This window comes from Buteo buteo, chromosome 10, assembly GCF_964188355.1.
Source record: "Buteo buteo chromosome 10, bButBut1.hap1.1, whole genome shotgun sequence".
NCBI classification, from domain to species: domain Eukaryota; kingdom Metazoa; phylum Chordata; class Aves; order Accipitriformes; family Accipitridae; genus Buteo; species Buteo buteo.
The window spans coordinates 26987873-27008389 of NC_134180.1; the positions used below are offsets into that span (position 1 = coordinate 26987873).

Below are 20517 nucleotides of genomic sequence, written 5' to 3' on the forward strand. Positions count from 1 at the left end.
TTTACCTATAACTTCAAGTTCCTACTCCCAGCCAAAAAAATTCCAACAGAGCCCAGCACAGTGGAAGCAAACCTTACCCTCTCTAGTTTCAGATGTGCAAAAGAAACAGCACAAATCCCCATTACAATGAACGAGGCCTTCTGTCACAACTTTTTACATGTGTCTAGGAACAAGATCAGCATATGAAATTACACCTGTAACAATGCCACTCCTCCATTCTCTGTGAGACGTTGCTGTCTTAGTTTTAATTTAGCATCTCATTTTTAAGTGCATGTGAAGTACCAATGATTATCAGTGGTGCTACAGTAAATGAGTTAGTATAACAAGATAAAGCAGCAGAATACATACTCAGAAGAAAACTGCATTTTACATAATTAATATTGTTTCAAGCAGACCACACACAGTAGTAGAAGCTCTATTAAATGCCAAAATATAAATGAGCTCTTTCAAGTTACAGGGTAAAAGATTTTATGAACTGTTAATACCATACTACATGCAGGAAGTATCTCGAATAATGATGTATCATAGAACTGTGCTAAGGAGATTGAAGTAATTCCCCCTAAAATGCAGCCTCGCCTAGATGCATACAGTAGAAGCACTGAAGTGATAACTTCTCATCCAATTCCTGTAACATTATTATAGCATGTATTCATAATATGATAAATACACACACTCCTGTTTAAAAGATGAGGAAAACCAGGTGGATTAAATGACAGTTCAACAAATGAAAAAGCAGCAAGTTCAAAGCAGCACAATGTATTTTAAGAAGAGAACTCCCTTAGGCACAGATTCTGAAGTGGAGCTGTACATTTAACATACTCAGCAGCAAAAATGGACATGGATGTGTGTTGTATCTCCTACTGCCAACACTGGAATTCCATGCACAAACTTGTTTTGCATTTTCCAAATTTGACCTGGAAAATTTAGTCTTCTTCCGAGACATACTTTGGGAAAAAATTCTTAAGATCCCATCACACAAACAAAAATATGAAGACTGGTAAATAGCAGAGAAATTGCTATTTTTGTGTGTTTGAGAGTTTGAGGCTGCTTTGAAGAAAAAAAAAAACCTACTTAAATTTTAAAATTGATAGCATAAATAAGCATTAAAAGGGACTTAGGTTTTGGGGTTGTTTTGTCTGTTTGTAATTTTAAACAATATCAAATAAACATGGAGTTATTGTTTTCTTCATGGGAACATCTGTAATTTTCTGTACCATGTAAATATATAAACAAATTCATCCTAATGGCCTAGAATTATTTCTTGAATATACAGTATGTACTTTTAAAATAAAGTGTATATTTTAATATTCTTGCCAAATACTACATATGGGTATACACAGTATCCATTTCTTTTAGAAATTAATACAGTCATTTTGAATTACTGCTAGAGACTAAAACAAGGGTTTTTTTGGAGATAAATTCTTATCACTAGACTTGCCTCAGTTTGACTTGACTGATTTCTCTGTAGTTACATTAAGCTAAAGTTTGGCACAAGCAGTTGTTTTACTGCTCTGAAATGCTTGAAGTCCAACATAACTTACTGAAGAAATAGAACTATATAAGATAAAGCTAAGGTCATGCAAATGTTGTGTGGAGAATTTGCTTCTAAGTACTAGTAATCTGTCCACAACAGAAAAACACTCTCCTCATTTCCCAAATAAAACATAACTAGTAAGGTATCTGCTGAAGTTTGTGTTAAAGCAAACACCTAAAAAAAAAGCATCTCTGCTGCTACAGAAAGCTAGTATAGTTTTATGTCACCCCAATATAAATACTTCTGTTATTTTCATATAAAATATTTAACTAATTTTGTCTAACATTCCGACCAGAATAATATTATACATATAGCTCAAGATATTGGAAAAAATACTACTACTCTATTACCCAAGCTACAGGATATGATATTTAATTTGGTATAAGAGATTTTCAAAGGTAAAAAGGTCAGTCAACAGACATGAGTCACAATCATGCCTTATGACTTTGATAACTCCTCCTCAAACACAACACACACTGTACAAAGGTGATAGTTGGGCATGCATCCAAAAAAATATACTTACCTTAATGTAAAGTTAACGTTACAACTATACATTTTCAATGGCTGTAATGTTAATGTTAAGATAAACATGTGTGGTTAAATTTCTCCTTGTGAAGAAGTTTTAACCACTATGCAGAAATATCACAATAAAACCCGAAGGAACACAAACCCCAGTTATTAATACTTAATGACAAACAGGCCCACTTCCATTTGTAAGGTGGTTTTCTTCTATTATGGAAAAAAATGAATTAGATAATAGCTACTATTACCTAACTAAAAGGTATTATTACCTATCTCAGATAATGCAACAGATTGACCATTCTGCTCATCCACAAATTACAGTATCAGCTATTGCCACATCTGTAAGTGGTGGTACTTAAAAGTGTTACACATTCGAACTAAACTACAGGAGAAGAATGCTAAAATGCCTTGCTACAAAAACAAGTCAGTACAATTTGGGACTTCTCTGTTCTTTTGGTGCAAGTTAAAAATCTTAAATCATTGAAATGATGTAAAAGAAATCCTAGTTAAATGGGAATTTCTCAATAACACATACAAGTGTCAGAACACTGTTAAAGAACAATATGCTAATTTCTTTAATCTGAAAAGCACAAAAGTGATCCATGTATGAGAATCTCCATTTCTGGGATGGATAATTATAATTAAAAAAAAAAAAGTCTCTTTGTTTCTGGCAATTCCAGCTTTCAGCACAGACAGCTGATATGTTAGTCCATTTAACTTTACTATATTTTACAGGAGCTATTTTTAGCCATTGCAAAACTAATGGAAGAGCTGAGAGTCTACATTCCACTCTAATTAAGCCATCATCTTTAGAAGCCAACTATTTTGTACATTATAAATGCAGCAATACATATCAGAGATAATACTAACATCTGTTTTATCAGGCAACAGGCCAAGTGGCTGAATACTAGATCATGGTAAAGGAACCAGATTTTTTTGCTTTCTAGGACTGTGCAACAGTGCCTTCACCACAGCTTATGGGTGCCTCAGCTTGGTAGCTGAACCTGTTATTACAGGAAAAGGTTTGTATTTATACCAAGGAACTATGTCTTTATACTCTAGGATTGAGAACTCTTTCACAGTAGTTTTGGCTGTTATATCTGAAATTACTTACGTTCACACCCTACACTCCAACCAGCTGGAAATGTTGCTCCTGTTTTAATCTCCAGCAGTAAAAGGATGGAAAAGCCTCCTTAAATCCTCTCCTCATCTTTACAGGTGGTGAGTAGAAAAGATGACTTTTCACTGTTGGGGAAAAAGGATTGCCACACCCAAAGTTCTGCTTGTAGAGATGCAGGCATCTCATTCCACACTTTTCCAGTAAAAGTTTACGGATGAACACAGAGTTATTTATAGAAGCATTACTTCATATCCCCATTTGTCTGAGACTTTTACAGAGCATCACTGATGTATGCTGTGATACATCTGAATAGTGTTTTTGCAATCTTTCTTTCTCTGACCCTTAAAATACAGTAGGAGATTTCTCACTGGCTCTTAATGTCCATTTTCTATTTAAGAATTCCCTAGAAGTCATGAAGAAACAGAAGCCCATCTTACCCTACAACACAAGTAAAAAGAAAATTTCCTGACTTAACTGCTTTATATGCTATAGCAATGAAAAAGAGGCAGGTGATTTCACTTACTGATTACATGAACTACAAAAAAACTCTTAAAATTTACATTTCAAAATACAAGTCTGCATAAAGTTTTGGTTTTAAAAACTTTCTACATTTTTTTGGTTTTTAGGAGTCCTGATCCCCCACTGACCTCCCAGTAATTCAAATCTAGCTTCTTACAACCCAAAATGAACCTCTGACATTTATACAAAGTTGACAGTGAGAAGTGTTGAATAAAAGTCTAGTATTTTAGCTGAAGGATTTCTTAATGCTCATTTAACAGGTTTTACTCTTTATGTTCAGTCTCATTACCATCTCCCAAGTAAGCTGTTTCCCATTTTGCATATATACTTGTGTAGGACTCTCTTCCATCTAAGTCTTGTTACCAGCACAGTTTCAATATCAGCTAAATTGAAAATGTGAAGCATCAGTTTCCAAATAGCCAATGCACCAATGAGACCCGTAACGTAGCAGAAGTAAAGCAACGGAAAACAACAGCTTTTCAATGCATCATGTAAAGATGTGCCTATAAAAGTAAATCTTAAAAGGATATGCTATAAACCCAAGTTTACATAATAATAGCAAAAAGTTCTCTCCTTGCAACAGCATTAAAATAGGCGAACAACAGGTTGCTTTTAATACTGCTGAGTATTCAGAAAACCCACAATGAGGCATACTTGTTAGTGATTTCAATGCCCTTCCCTTTTCAGAGTCGGTAAGATTACACATGCATTCTGTGTGTCTTCCAGCACCAATCATGTGAATGGAATCTTGAACTTGGTATTTAACCTTTTTATCCTAAATTAATCCATTTTTTAATATTAAAAGCCTCAACCTATTTTACAGGGCATATATACACAGCAGTTTTCACACACACTTAGTATTTTAAAAAACATTCTAGGAATATTTGTTGCCAATATTCTAGTGTAACTAATTTTGATATGCTCATAACTTTCAAGACATTCTTCCTGAAGGCTAAAAGTTTTCCACTTCATTCCAGTTCAGAAGCATTTTAGTTAGCTGCCTGAGAAAAACCTTTAGTTAGTAATTGAAACTATAGCATGAAGAATATATTAAACACAAGTAGAATATTCTGCTTTATCAATAACCAAGAGCTATGAAAAATACTCTAGATATGACATTCAGCAGAACCTTCATGAAGTCCTTTGAGCTAAAGAAAGAAATTACTGCAGTCAGAAGCTATTTATGGTTGAAGTTTAACCTGCTGCATTCCCAAGAGTATCTACTATGTATTCCTCTATAATGAGCTATCTAATCTAAAGCATGTCATCTTTAGGAGATAAAAATACACAAACTAACTTTTGACTGAGAAATACCAGCAGGAAGACTTCTTTTACTTGATCAGAGTGACCAGCATATTCTGACAGAAACTTAAATTTTAGAAGGTCATGGCTATTTCCTAACTGTATTTGAAGGGGGGGAGAAGTTTGTGAGTGGGGTTGTGTGTGGGGTTTTTTTTGAGGTTCTCTCAAGCATTCTATTAAAGAGGTCAAGAGTCAAAGGAGAAAAATAAAAAGCAGTCTCTATAATAAGAAAAGAAATTAAACTACACAAAAATAAAGTACAGTCTTAATCTGTCTACACCATCTTCCAAAATAAGATACTATATTTAGCTCAGGCCTCTCAACTGTACACTTCTCTGACCTCTCTGAGCATTACTAGTTTCTTTTTCACACCCCCCCCCCCATTTTACCTAGCCAGGATGCAATGAACTGGCATTATTATAAACATTCTGGGGTACAGCCAATGCTTCTGCCTAGACACAGGTTCTCCCCGTTTTCTGAAGATGCCAGAACCACAGCCAGCCCTTCCCTTCTTCTTTTGCTAACCCTGAGGGAGAAAGTCGCATCTCTGATCATTCTCAGTATATGACACCAAAATGCTCATTGCTGCTTTAACTCAGATTTGCAGGAACTACCAGTAGATATACTTGACTATGTACTAAGCTTCAAGTATATTCATTACGATAAAGAAACACTTAAATACTTCAGGACAGTAGACAGCTTATTTTATAACAGGGGAAAATTCATAAAAGTAATTAGAAACATCCGACATTTTCAACATACATGGTTAGCAAAGTGCAAGACAAAAATTAGTGAAGGAAATCTGCAGAAAACATTACATGCTAGATGGAAATCAAGAAGAAAATAGTTCAACTGCATACTTCAGAAAATGTATGTGAATAAATTCAGAATATGGATGCCTGTAGTTAAGTTTTAAAAATCTGTTTACTTGAAGTACTGCATAAATCTTAAATTGACAGTAAATTAATTCAGTTAAATGCAACAGGCAGGAAGGCAGACAAATGCTAAAGAAATTAAATGTTACTTTTGAGTCCATAAAACAGTATTGTCTATTATAGAAAGGAAAGAGGTACAAAAATGGGAGATGACCTGCGGAACTTGCATCTCCCTTGCCTTTCTTTAATACCCAAGGTCATTTGGTTCAAGAATCAAATTGGAGTTAAAGAAATCAATTCCCACGTGCACAGCAGCTGCTGCCCTGACTGTGTCACTGAGTTACTCCCATCAAAAAGAAACACTTCAAAAAAGAACACTTTAATATTAGTGCTGACTGCTAACCTGAAAAATAGAAGATGATACTGAATACTACTCCACAGCAGACTAATGTTCTTTTTCCTCCTGCACTTAAGAAACTTCTAAGGATTTGTTTTTAAATCTGTTAGAATTAGTTTAATTAAAGCTTGAGAATACATTCACTCACTCTCTTGTACAGAATCCTAATAGAGGTGAACACCAATTTTTAAAGCATTTAAATTAACAATCATAAATTGTTTCTGCATTTTGCAGTATGTTACAACAAAAGGCAGAATTCAAGAAAGGAGTTTGCCCCCCAAAACAAAAACTGGGTTTTCGTCATTATGGCTGATGAATGCCATGTACTTTACCATAGATACTCATTTTATTTGAAAAGTGCACATACAAAATGAAAAGGAAAAAAACTCAGATTTAGATATTACTTTGTGAAGTGGCTTATGTGATGAGGAATCATATTTGAACAAACTTGATAACAATGACTAGTTAAAACTGATTACACTTTTCTCCCAACAGATGAATACTTAGTTTGACTCAGACTAACTGGTATGAATAAAGAAGTAGAGAACAACAATTAAAAAACCCTCTGAAATAAACTTTTTTCTAATGTTAAAGTACTACCTGTTTTAAATTTCAAAATGTCATGTTTCCATCTCTTCAGGAGAGGATAGACTGAAGACACATCCTAGCAACTTGAAGAAAAGTCATTAAATAATGGGTTAAGTTTCAAGAACAAAATTTAAATAATCTTCCCGAGGATCTCTAATTATACAGATTATTATAATTTGCAAATCATAACTCTTAACATCCAGTCATTCTCAGCCTAAAACACCAGCTTCATATGAGATTATAAATAAGCAACAAACAAACTCAAATATTGAAGAAAACACGCTTCCATTAAAGGAGATTGCCGAGTCCTAAATGGGCAGCAGTTCAAGAATGCTACACTACTAGTCAGGCATGTACGATTTACAGTACTTTTACTTTTCTACTGCTGCCACTAAGTTTAGAACATGTTCTACAAAAAGGCCTTGCTGATTTTAAAATGTTCTGTAGATCTGTAGTATGCTTATTTTGGTACTTTCTAATACAAGTCTTTGAAACAGCTTCTTCAGTCTGACTGTCTTCTATAATCTTTTGCTAGAATCTAATTTACTGTATTCTGTGTCCCCACCCCATTATGCCCATGTAGCTCCCCATGTGCTCCGGACAGGTTGTCAGTAGCATACATCCTTACAGCTTCAGAGGTTAATAATGTAATTTTGTCTTTTATTTTTAAGAAAAGCTGACGTTTCTTTGTCATCATTTGTCTTATCATTTTAGCCCACACAATTTCAGAATTAGGGAAGAAATAATCTTGTCATGTCATATGCAGATCTGTCTATAAAGGGAACGTCCTCTTAAAACACATTCCACTTAGTTGTTTTGCAAAGTCTTCCTGTATAAATAAACACATGAAGTAGAAAAGCAGTGGATGGTTTTACATATTATGCTTGTAAAAAGCAACAGGCCACACAGTCAATTTGCATTCCTCCTAAATTCTCAACAACAGTTTTGGAGGCTTTCGGACTTAGGTTACTTAAAAATCCAAGTGATAAGATAATATGCATCACAATGATGAAAGAGCAATTTCAGTCTCATACCTAATAACCTAAGTGATGTAAACAGTGCAAGTCCTAAAACCTATCATGGAAGGGGTTATGTTCCTCTTTCTGCTGAAGAGGAATAAGAAAGGTAGGCAGAAGAACAGAACTAAGCAAGTTTTTTCCATTTATCTAAGGACTGGCATAAAGTTTCTTGCCCACATTACACAAATAAGCCAGTTGTTAGTAGAGAGCTTTGGAACATCTGGAATCACTAAAAACACTCTCCTTGTTTATTCTAAAGATAATCCTTCACCCCAACAGCACAAAATTAAAAAAAAAAAGGCACAGATTCTAATGCCATAGGTGAATTATGAAGATAACACACCCAGAGTTTGTCAATGTGTACAAGGAGAAAGAACTGATTAATTTTGAAAATTATATTCAACACCATGAGAACTTTGAAAACATTTAATCACTTTGTTACCTCAAATTTGTTACTTCTGCACCATATTTTCAGTCCTCCCCCCTCCCCATTTGGCTAGACCTCTGAAGCACAGCATCAATCTTGTACACAGTAGTTCAAAGTCCTTTAAGTGGTGCTTTAATTGATGCTTATGTGACCATTAAGAGGTATGGTGTTATTGCAAATGTTCAACTTGTGATTGTTTGTTGTTTTTTTTTTCCTAGTAAATATTCAAATGGCTTATAGTTATTGAACTATTCAGTAACTGCCAAATGTGTTAATACCAAAATGTAATACCTCACACTCTTCATTATCTTTATGCGCAGTAATTTTATAGTATTACTTGCACATTAAGTTGTCTTCACTCCAAAATTCAATCCCATCTGTTTCAATTGTATACTTACTTTTTCTTTCACTTAAGTTAGAGAAATAACAAAAAGACTCAGGATTTTTCAAAACTACTCCTTGCCTTGAGCATGTAAAAGGTTTAACAGCAACTTCTGAAAGCTAGCAAATAAAGTTGTGGTCATATCCCCACACTCTCCTTAGCATACCACTACAAAACCTTAATGCTGTTCTCAACCTTCAACATCAAACTAACTGAAAATATATCTTCCATCCATGCATCATGTCCAAACCAATTCTATTTTCAAAGCTTTTTCAGACAAACAGGTTTTCACTGTCACATGCAGCATATTGTGAGACCTTCCACTTGAAGAATACAAAGCTAGAAAAGAATTGCCATAGACAGTGCATAGACAGCTCGTTATCTGTATTTTCATCTGCAGCAGAATGGGACTCTTTTCACAGTCCCTAGCTCAAAGCCACATATGTGAGTGTAAATCTCAGCCTGTAATCTGATAAACATTTTACTGCATAAACCAGCATTGCAGACAAAAAAAAAGCACCCTAAAGAACCAACAGTCCTATCCTCCCCTAACAGTTTGTTCCTGCCCCAGACCATTTGCTGATATATGCCAGTACAACTCTTTATATGGCCACACAGTGAACTGGGTTGTGAACCTGATCTGGCTGAAAATTAATTTAGGGGGAAAAAAAAACCAAACACCAAAACAAAACTAACAACAAAATCTGTTCACCATATAGCTGTCTGTGCAAACGTAAAGCAACACAACATGGCACATATTCATTTTCAGCAGCAGTACCAGCTGACAAAGTCTGACACTTTCTTTCAACAACAGCCTCAAGTCTGTATGAGCAAAGCTTCTAGTTCCAGCACATGGCATGGTCAATGAACCAACTAGACCTTTTCCATTGTAAATTTACATCACAGACCTGCCTTGCATCTTAGTAATCGGCAACAAAAAACCCAAACTGAATAAACCTTTTGACAGTTTTCAAAAATAGATGTGTTAAAAGTTCCTGACAGTTTGTGTTTGGGACTATAAAAAAAAGAAAAAAAAAAAAAAAAAAGGACTTTTTCTGCTTCTTTTAATCATCAACTCTCAGTTTCTCCTCAAAAGTTACATGAAGTTTATATATGAAAAAAACCCCAATTATACACATACAGACAGATAGAAAAATAATTTCAGAACAGCTATGCATCACAATTATTTGCAAGTACTATGTCTGAATCAGGTAAATAACAATTACACTCACTATTAGCTCTTATTCCTTTTAATAACCTATTTATTTCCATAGTCTAAGAAATGTGAGTACACAGAAGGATGCTACATATGTACTTATGAAGTTCATGTATATGTATTTGATTTTTAAATTTCATAAAGAAATTGTACATGATAGTGACCTTTAAGTGCTTTGAGTATTAACTTTTATGAGCTAACAAAAAAGGTGTATCAGCCCTTACATTCCAAGAGCTGAGCAATATTCTCCGGGTTTAAGGCCCAGCAGTAATTCAGAATACTACTGTTGTAGTAATCCACGTGAGAAGTTCTCCTTTCTGACCTGATCTGCTTGCAAGTGTGTCTATCACACTAACAGACAGAGCCTTACATTATTCCTGTGATTTACCCCAGAACTCTGATACAATCTATTAGCACCTCGGTATTGCAGACTTAATTATGCCTTCTCCTGGCTATAGATATGGCGCCTATTGTATTTTGTGACACTCTAATAACAATTGTGGGAAGTTAGTGGAAAGCTGTCCCCCTGGTTCTTCTCAATAGAAATAGCACTGGTTCTACTACTTTCATTTTCAGGTTAACATGTTCTTGTGTTTAATGGAAACTTAAAACCTATGAGTCCTCCTACCATGTTGCAGGATAGCAAATGTTTGAAAAACCTCAACAGAAAAACCAGTTTGCTTCAGCACTGGACTACTATACATAACACTACAGACATGAAACAGATATTATAGGCTTTTGATTCAAGCTCTCTGATCTGTACTTATTTAGAGAACAAGTCAGAAATTCTCTGTCATTTAAAAAACAACACATCTCCAGTGAAGAAAACAAGGCTTAAAGAAATCCCCAGGAATTGGAGGCAGAAAAAGCTAACTAATTTAGTCACGTCCACATTAAGGTTTTTACCAACATAGTCCAGTTCCCTGTTTTGCATAATGGGCCAGAGCAAACCCTCCCTGGGTCCTGCCACATATCAACATTTCTCTATGGCACAAAAAAACCCCAGGAAAAATCTGCATACACTAACCTTTCACAGCCCAGCCCAACCCTTCCCAGTCAATCATTTCTTATTTGGTACCTGATAGCTATTGACATCTGTAATAAAATAGCAAAGGATGTTAGTATAGATGCAGTTGTCCTAGCAAGATACATTTATGCTAATATTCCTCTTTTTCCTCTGGTTGCCCAGCAGAAGCAACAAACTACACTGGTGAGAGCAGAGCTTTGCTATCATCGTGCATCCACTCCAGAAGTGCTCTGTACACCACTGTAGCAGCAAACAGGAACTACAGCCCAAGTGGGTGTAATGTTGATACACAGTACAGGAAACTGCATCTATACTCAATATCAAGAAAAATAGGTGTGGCCTACTCTTAAAAAACAATCAGATCACCACTACCCACAGTTGGTGGTCCCACAACTGAGCCATAGTAACTGATCACATGAACTCTCTCAACTCACTCTATTTGTGAACTTAAATGCATCAGCCTGATTAGCTTGATTTCAGCCTCTTTATTACCCGAAGTACAACAGCAGCAGAATTCCCAGCAGAGCTGGTCCATTTAGATGAACATAAGCTTGTAACTGCACACTACTATCCTGTTCATATTAGTGTCTGCTCACCACAGAACTCAGCCATATCATCCTCACCAGCTGCTGGAAGTTGCACTGGCAAAGTTGATGGATGCCACAAAACTGTGTTAGTTTGACACACAGTCACAGAATTTCTGAAGGTTTGGGAAAGCACCCCACAAAGCACCACGAGAAAACCCACAGAGCAAAACTTTGCTCCACAGGATGCACGCCCAGACTGCCATTCAAGTAGTTAACTCACTGATGAGCGGTCGAACAGTAAGTAATCAGTAACTGTAAAATGGCAGTAACAAAAATGGTGTGGACTTGTGTCAGTGTGACACAATTATATTGCTGCAGTTCAAATAAACAAACTAATCAGATATAATGTTACTGTAAGGACAGACCCAAAGCAGTTTGTTAACTAACGATACTACTAGTTTCTGTTTCAATGTAGGACTTTGGAATGGTATCTCAAAGTAACAGAAGTCATGGATTGGATCCTACAACATAAATCTCATTTCTTTAAAAACAAAACACACATGCCCCCTCACAAACACTAGCAAAGAAGCAATTTTGCTTGTGCCAGGAATTGCAGACCAAGCATTAATAACTAAAGCTTCAAAGTATCATACAAATGCCTTGCCCATGTCACAGAGCACTATCTCATGAGAGATGTTTCAGCTCAGTCCATTCCTGAACCCATTCACTTACTGGATCCATGTAGAGAAAACAAAACAAACCAACCAATCAACCAACCAAACAGCCTCCCATCAATCAATTTGTACCAGTTGTACAAGTGATTTCTAGAAAAAGCAAAAAGAAAAAGCAGACCCTCAGGCTACGTATAACACATCGTAAGACTTTGTTACTCTGAATCTAAGTAGAGGCCATGTAATGTCTTAGTCTCTAATTCAGCAAAGCACTGAGACATTGACGAAGAGATTCTTAATCCCATCACTAAGCCCTCAAACCACCATTTCCCAATGTAAAGGACATGTTTATCTAGTTATTCTACTACAGATTTTAGGCTACAGTGTAATGAATGACCATTCACAATGTATAAAACTGCTCCATGAGAGCTATTACAAATACTGTAACTAAATACTTTTCTACTAGCCATCACTAATAATTTATCTTGAGTTAAAATAACAGATCCGCATCTTAGAAAGACATCTGCTCTGATAAAGAAAATGCATTCAAATGTATACAAGTCTACATCATATACAAGTCCCTATGTTAACAGGCAGACTGACAGAATTCAGAAGATGGAAAAAAAACCCCAAACCAAAACAAGACCAAAACCCCCACCCATGCACCTACCCAAAGGTATTTTAAGGACTGTTTATGTTCCACTGAGAACAGGATGTATATTTTACTAATACAAGATTTGAACAGAGTACTGTTTAAAGAGTAATATATATCCACAAATGGAAAAAAATTGAAGTGCTTCCCTAAATCCACCTAAATCTGGAAGTGTTTGTAGGGATCTGAGAAGTCCCAAGCAGCTGTACACACATTTTCATGTCTAAACTGCAGTAGACTAGTTCAGGATACTTTAATTTGAATGTGACATTTTCTTGTTCTGAAGAAACAAGAGTAATTCAAAATTATTTAAGGCTAATCTGTCCTAGCTGCACAGTATTTCAAGGCAGTCTTACTGCTGAGTGTTCAGCCTAATTACAATGTCTGTTCAAAACAGATTAATTAGGTTACTTGTACCTTTTTAAGGTGTCCTTAGGCACTTGACCACAGCTAATAATAAATACCCGGTACTTTTTATCTCTAAAAAAGCAAGCATCATTACCTCTATTCTAAAGATGAGGAAACTGAGACATGAGTAAGCAGACTCTTCAGCCTAATGTCACCTAACTGAGAGCAGAACAGCCAGGAATGAAATACAGGTCTTCAGAGTCCCATCTAGTAGTTTAACCCAACACAGTGAGGTACAAGTGCTTAGTTTTATATACCTTTATATACAAAACATAGTTGTGTAATCTAAGACTCAACTGTCCAATTTATATCATGCAGACTAACAAAATACTGAGCATTTTTCAGTCATACTCATTTTATGAATATTCTTGTCCCAGACATGAAATGGAAAAATAAAACAAACTAAAAACTATACCGGATGTGCCATCGTGTAAGTGTAATTTACATGTATTTCAGTTGTGGTACTGTTCATCACTACTTTGAAAAAAAAAAAAGTTACCAATTGCCTTTGAACACGATTCTGTCATGAAATTTATGCTTCAACATCCCCAAGACCAGCATCTTAGGAAATTAGATGACTAGGGCTTCCATCAAAACAAAATATCCATTAAAAAAATCCCTTTATTCTGACCAATACAGAAATAAAGACATTTTTGCCAAGGTTTTGTAACTTTAGAAACATGCATCATGGCCGAGCTTGAAAAACTCATTCCAGGTAGAGCCTTTAACACTTCCATGTGAAGCAAACGAGGGTCTATTACATGCCTATTTACTTTAGGGCATAGCCCAAGTTCTCTATCTTGACCAAACAATTTCATTTAAGCAAATAAAACCAAGTAATATACTGTTTTCTTCAGGCATTAAACAGGTACTGTTTTGGAAGCACAATTTTGAGTGAACCAAAAATTTTCTTAAAATAAATCCTGTAACATTAATGAGAAAAGTCTAAAGTTTAAAACAGTTACATTACCGTCTAGAAAAGAAGTAGTAGAGAACACCTAGAAGTACAAAAGTGCAATCACTTTGCATACCCAATAGCTTCATTTAAATACTCTAAGTAATAATTTCTGTTACCCCAGCCATATCAACTTACTATGCTGTCATGTACCATCACGGCAAAGAAAGCACTCATCTTTGGAAATACACACTACCTCACAAAAACTTTTTTTTTTTGTAATAATGATTTAAAAAAAAAATTTAAAAAGACCTTTTTCATATGAAACTTAAAAGATTTTATTTCATGGATGACTGACTTAACCTACAGCATCATAAGTTCATTTTATGAGGAGACAGGGTTGTCACTTCCACCAGGAAGCAAAGAGTTAAAGGCTGTGCAATTAACCTGAAAGCTAGCACTGGAGAGGCTAGTTTACCTGCTGGACAAAGTTCTAAAAGGATGCAAGCCCAGCAAAGGACAGCAGAATTTTCGAAGGGAAGGCAACATCAGTAATACTGGTTCTTACCCAAGCTCCTTCCCTCTCCTACAAAAGAACCTGTACTGGAGATAAAAGGAGGTAAAAAGGTAAGCTGTCTTTATGTAATCTTTCAATCTTTGGTAATCAGGTAATTTTGCTGGTGAAGCTACTAAACAGAACAAACTAAAAAGAGGATTTGTTTACTGCCAAGTTTATTTCCTACTATGCATTTGCTAACTACTGAGGAATAAGTGTTATATTTTTCACCCTGAACAAATTTATGTGAAAACTTGCTTAGAAGCAAGATACACTTTCCACATCCTATTAACTGTCTGTGAAATTTTTAAAGGAAGATATAGAAGAATAGAGAAAATATTTTATAGAGAAAGCAGGACAGAAATGTCTAGTGGATATTTGCTAGCAGAAGTTTTTAAGAAACTGCTCTATCAGATACAGAGTCACTTTTTAAAAATATAAAATCATCACTATGAGAAGTGTGCTCTAAGGCCTATTTAAGGCCTGTTTAATTAAACTCCGTACACTTTGAAACAAGTACATATACCACACCTATGTTTTACCACTTTCTTCTTAGCAGTTAGTTATTTTGCCCTTTTGTTTTTCATAGTTTCTCAGAATCCGCTTCACATCCTGTTAGTCAGTAGTTGAGAAAGTTTGCCAATCTTTATATCAGGAGAGTTCAGTTGATTCATGACTACTGATCCACTTTTATTAACTTCATCCAAACCTAACAGTTAACTACTTACAGCACGATGGAGTACGCAGGGCTATCATAACCAAGTGCATGCAGAACATACAATATCAATAAGCAGCGTGTTATATTGATCACCCACTGATACTCTAGATTCCATGTCAGGATCAAGCTCGGGATTAATAATGGGTTTAGCTTGTTTCCAGTAGGTATTCATGAGTATTAGCAAAACATCTAAACCACACATCGTTTGTGATCTAGATCGATGCAATTACGTGACGCTTTCAACCTTTACTGTAGCCATGCATTCTACAACTTCCTCATCTTTCTGTGCATGATTGCAATATGCAAGTAAAAGCCCATTTTACATGTAAGCACTTTTTAAGTTAGAGTTCTTTAAATTGAGGAAGTTTCCTCCTGAAGAAACATGAGCGAAATGGCGCATCTCACACTTCACTGTAGTTCCCTTTACTTTGGGATCATGCCACTAAACTAGCTTTTACGCACAGGTATATGAAGAGTAATTTGTTTTGACGAATTCCCAAGAAAAATGATAGTTATGCCTTTGCGTTCCACTGCTAATATATGCCACTGCAAACAAAACGCTGCCTTTACAGTGGTTCTTCCTGATATGGAAGTTCCTCTTAAAAATACCTAAAAGTTAGCAGTTTACAAAGCTTAAACCCTACTGGGATTTCCATGTTAACTTCGTAACCTTTCTGTCTTGCCCAAAGAACTGTATTTATTGGCACAGAAGTTACCACATATAATGGGAGAGACAGTACAACCAAAGGATCTAATCCATACTGTTTTGTTTTTGTTGGCTTTTTTTTATTAGTATCACTGTCAGTCTCATCTTCCAAGGAAAAAAAAAAATAAAACCAAGCCCTCCCCACCCCCAACAAAGTCCCCCCAAACAAAAAACCCCACTCATTTCTGTTTAAATTAATCTGAACCACACTCTCAGTACTTCTACAGAAATTCTGCTTCCATTTAGCTTACCTGTAACACTACCATAGTTACTTATTCACACAGCTCACCACTTCAAACAGGTTTACCAGCTTATATATCTTCGTATCAAGTTTGTATTAACATAGCGATTCTTCCTAGACACTTACGAGCCACTGATTAAAGTTCAGCATTTTAGATGGATTCTTAGCCTTCAGCCATCTCATGCGCTACAATATTAAGTAGACTGCTACATCTCAGTTGTGCCCTCTTTTCCTTTGTTACTCAAGTGAGCACACTGCTAACACTTAAAGTTACAGGAAAATGTAACAGCATTTGGGAAATAAAATGTCTCCTTTTTAAAGCATGCCTTTCTAATTTCTATTCGAGCATTAAATTCAATGCTTTCCATTTATGGCCTTCTTTAGCTAATTGTCCAACTAATAAATTCAGAGACACATTCTTTGCCTGATTAACCGTAACAACTTGCATAGATATAGTGGTGTATATTAAAAAAAAAAAAAAAATCCAAAAAAAAAGAAAAAAGCAAGTAAGCTTTCTTCTGGACAAGGAAGCGGAAGAGCTAGCAGGTTGAGCTGACATGTAAAGATAAGAGCACAACAGCAAAGCTCCCGAATTGCATCTAACCCTGCAGCTGACAAGCAGAAAAGTAACAGTTGCAAAGGCAACCAAAATTGGCCAAACTGCAGGCATGGATGGGAACAACCAACCCTCGAGTTTTCAGGGCCTTTTACAGCGTTGCGGGGTGGTCTGGGTTTTTTTTTGTGGCGACGAGAACCCTTGCCGTGTACCAAATAACGTTACTCGGACCATTTTCTCCTCTTCACAAGCTCCGAGTTCAAGGCCTACATAAAGGAAGCTGCTCCCACCCCTGCGCGGTGCCGCGCAGAGGGGAAAAGCTCTTCGCTTGGCCCCGAGGCAGGCGGTGGGGCGGCTACCGGGAGCCCCTCCGGCCGGCGCCCCGGCGAGCGCCGTGCCCGGGGCGGGGGCGGCGAGAGCCGCCGGCCGCCGCAGCGGCTCCGGCGGGCGCGGGCAGCCTCCGCGCTGGCGGAGGGCGCTCCCCAGCCGGCGGGGGCCGCGGCCGGGGCGGGGGGCGCGGCCCGGGGCAGGCCCTGCCGCAGGGACGCGGCCGCTCGGCGCGGGGAACGAGGGAGGCGAGCGCAGACAAAAGCGGGTCGCGGCCGGCAGCGGGGTGGGGCCGTGACCGGGCGGCGGCGCCTCCGCTCCCGGGGGAGGGCGGCGGGAAGCGGCCTGGGGTGGGCACGGGCTTCCGCCACCTCCCCTGCCCGGCCGCGGGGCGGGGTGGGCGCCGAGCGGCGGGCAGGGGGCGGCGGGGCGCGGCGCGGCGGGGCCGGCGGCGGCTGCTCCGTCCTCCCCGCGAGGGAGGGGAGCGCGGCTGGGGCGGCGCCCGGAGGGCCGCCGCCGCTTACCTGGAGCTCGGTGAAGAGGATCTCCCTCTCGGCCGCGTTGGACGCCATTGCGCTGGGGTCTGAAGTCCGCACCTGGACGACGCTGCTGCTGCCGCCGCCGCCGGCGGGGAGGGGAGCGAGGGAGGCGGATCCGGGGCCGGGACTAAGGGCGCATCGGGGGCGGGGGGAGCGCTCCGTGCTCAGGCAGGCAGGCGGGGGGACGCGGGAGGGGCTGCTGCCGCCGCCGCCGCCGCTGCTGCTGCTGCTGCTGCTGCTGCTGCTGCTGCCGCCGCCGCCGCCCCCCCTCCTCCTCCTCTCATGGGGGTCGCGCCGGGCGCCGGGGCGCGGTGCCGTGCGGTCCCCGCCGGGCCGCGGTGCGCTCCCCCGCCGAGGCGCGGCGCTCGGCCCTGGCAGCGCTGGGCCGCCGCGGCTGCTGCTCCTGCGGCCGCCGCGGATGTCGCACCATTTGGCTGTCACCCTGTCGCAAAAGCGTCGCTGCTTTCCGGCTCCCGGAGCACGTGACGGGGGGGGGCAGGAGGGAGGAAGAGCGGGCTCCCTGGCGGCGACGGGCAGCCCGCCCCCCCCGCCGGCAGAGCGGCGCGAGGCGCGGAGCGCGGGCTGAGCGCGAGGGCGCGCCTCGTCCCCCCTCAGCGTCCCCTCGGCGCCCCCTCCGCCCCCCCGGTCCCCTCGGCGCCTTCCTCCCACGTCGCCGCGCTCCCCCGGCGGCGCTTCCCCCTTCTGTAAAGCTCTAGCGCTGGGAGTCCTGTCGTTTCCTCCTGTAGTTGGGGGGTGGGGGAGGGGGGCGGCGTGTGGCACATCCCTGGTGTTGGGGGTTGCTGGGGCTCGGCTCCGCCAGGCCTAGGAGGCGGGTAAAACCTGGCCGGTTTTTAGGAAAAAGCAGCTAGCTCAGGAAGGAGAGGTCGTGCTTGTCTCAAGCGCCCGGAAAGAGGGCAGCCACCTGCCGCCCTGGGGACCTGGAGCAGTGGCCCGGGAGGTTGTGGTGAGTGGGTGCTGTTAATGCCGTTCTTGTTAGTTTAAAGGGCTAAACGTGTGTACTTGGGGTGCTTGGTGACTTTCGGGGGGGTTGGCACTGCTCAGTTAGTCTGCAGAGTAATAAGCTTCTGAGAGCTTCAAAGTCAGTTTGAGTGTCTGGGAGGAAATGGTTTCTCTTCCCCCTTGGCGGCATGTGACAGGAGCGTTTATTCTCAGTTTCCTGCCGGTGTCGGTTGTTTTGGGTTTTTGCGTGGTGGTTTTTTTTTGTTTTTTTTTCTACCTGTCCATAAACACGTACTTTCTGTTGGTTAGTCTATACGCACATGCACTCTCATTCCAGCTTCATATCGAATGTTACATTGGGCTAATTGAACTCATGCAGAATGCTGTGTGGAAGCAATTAAAACTGCTTTTTTTATCTGTGCAGTTCATGTCAAACTCATGTAAACTGAGGCATTTTTGATAGATTCATCTTCATGTAAGCATCAACATTTGTTCTGTTTATGCTAGTGCCTCTCTGTACGGCTACAGGCCAATAGTGGTATGTTTGCTCTAGAACTGCAAGATAAATTTTGGAGTGTTCTTTTCTGGTTTTTTTGTTGTTGTTGTTTTTGGTTTTTTTTCTTTGAGAAAGAAGGGAGTGGGAGGAGTAAACATTAAATTACCACTACTGTTCCTAGCAAATTTGAAACATTTTAAGTGTTTTTATACTTCCACTGTTGAGCACCAAACAAACTAGACAATCTGAAGTACTGTCTGTCATGCAGTACAAAAGAAGTTTATGAACATATGCACACAGTTAATTTCACATAAAAAAATTAAGATAGTTCTACAGTAACAATGCACATCTTTACAGAAATTAGACTGTTTCACTGACTTATGCCTAAGTAACTGTGTTGATATGGTTTGTAATCTTGCACATGCACAAATCTACATATAGACTTAGTCCACTCGAAGCTGATGGCTTAATTTCTGTTTTGTGTGGCCAGACGATTAGAGGCTGGGAGGAAAAGGGGATAGCAGAGAGAAGGAAAAATTTACCTGCCAGTTGTCTAACAGTGACTATTTTACAAAAAATACAGAAAGTTCATAAATCTGGGGTTAACAGTTTTAATGCAAGATTTTAATTACTGTTCACTGCTCCATTGGTACATGACAGCAATCAGTGAGGAAAACATATCTTAGCTATCACAAAGGAATATACAACATCTGAGGCTAAATGGTGAATTGTGTTAAATTGTATCAGGAACTGGTTTAGCTCTTGGATAAAATTTTTGGAGCATACACCTCTGCTGAATGTAAATTCCTCAAACGCAGTTTGGATTCGAGTGATTTTTTTTGCATACTGTGCAGTTTTAAACTACCTGAAAAATGCTAAGGTGGGAGGTCATGTAGGTCACTTTTCTGAGTCTGGGCATCAGGTAAACATCTTTGTGATCAAAAGCCACAAGGTACATAAGTCATACCTTGTGGTTATAAGGAAGGGGAATTTCAGAAATCATTCATATTACTTGATTGTGAAAAAGGCCGTGTGGGGGAATCCTAGTTATTCTTCACCAGACTTCCTGGCTCAGTTTTTCCCATAGCCAAAGTTTCACATTATCCAATAAAATTTGTGCTAGCACAGCTTTGCTGTCAGTTGTATGAAGTAGTCTTGGTTTAGCAGTCGCACGTCAAAAGGCATGAATTGACTTTACTTGTGGAGCGTGGTGCAGTTTTTGGCACACTGTGGAAGAAGGTGGATGGCAAAGACATTTATACAATAATTTCTCATTTTGAGCATGATACAATGATGCCAAACTGCACTTAAAATTCATTTGAACTGGTTTTGAGAAC

General features: G+C 39.3%; 1 protein-coding gene across 5 annotated transcripts in view; it reads right to left on the bottom strand.

The window, feature by feature from the left end:
• The window catches only part of PKN2 (protein kinase N2), a 56549-nt gene extending 38657 nt beyond the window's left edge, over positions 1–17892 (bottom strand). For all 5 annotated transcript variants that reach the window (XM_075039074.1, XM_075039072.1, XM_075039071.1 and 2 more), the window contains exon 1: positions 17710–17892. In XM_075039074.1, the coding sequence (XP_074895175.1) occupies positions 17710–17757 (48 nt within the window). In that variant the 5' untranslated portion in view covers positions 17758–17892. The remainder of the gene's footprint in view (positions 1–17709) is intronic.
• Positions 17893–20517: the final 2625 nt, after the last annotated feature.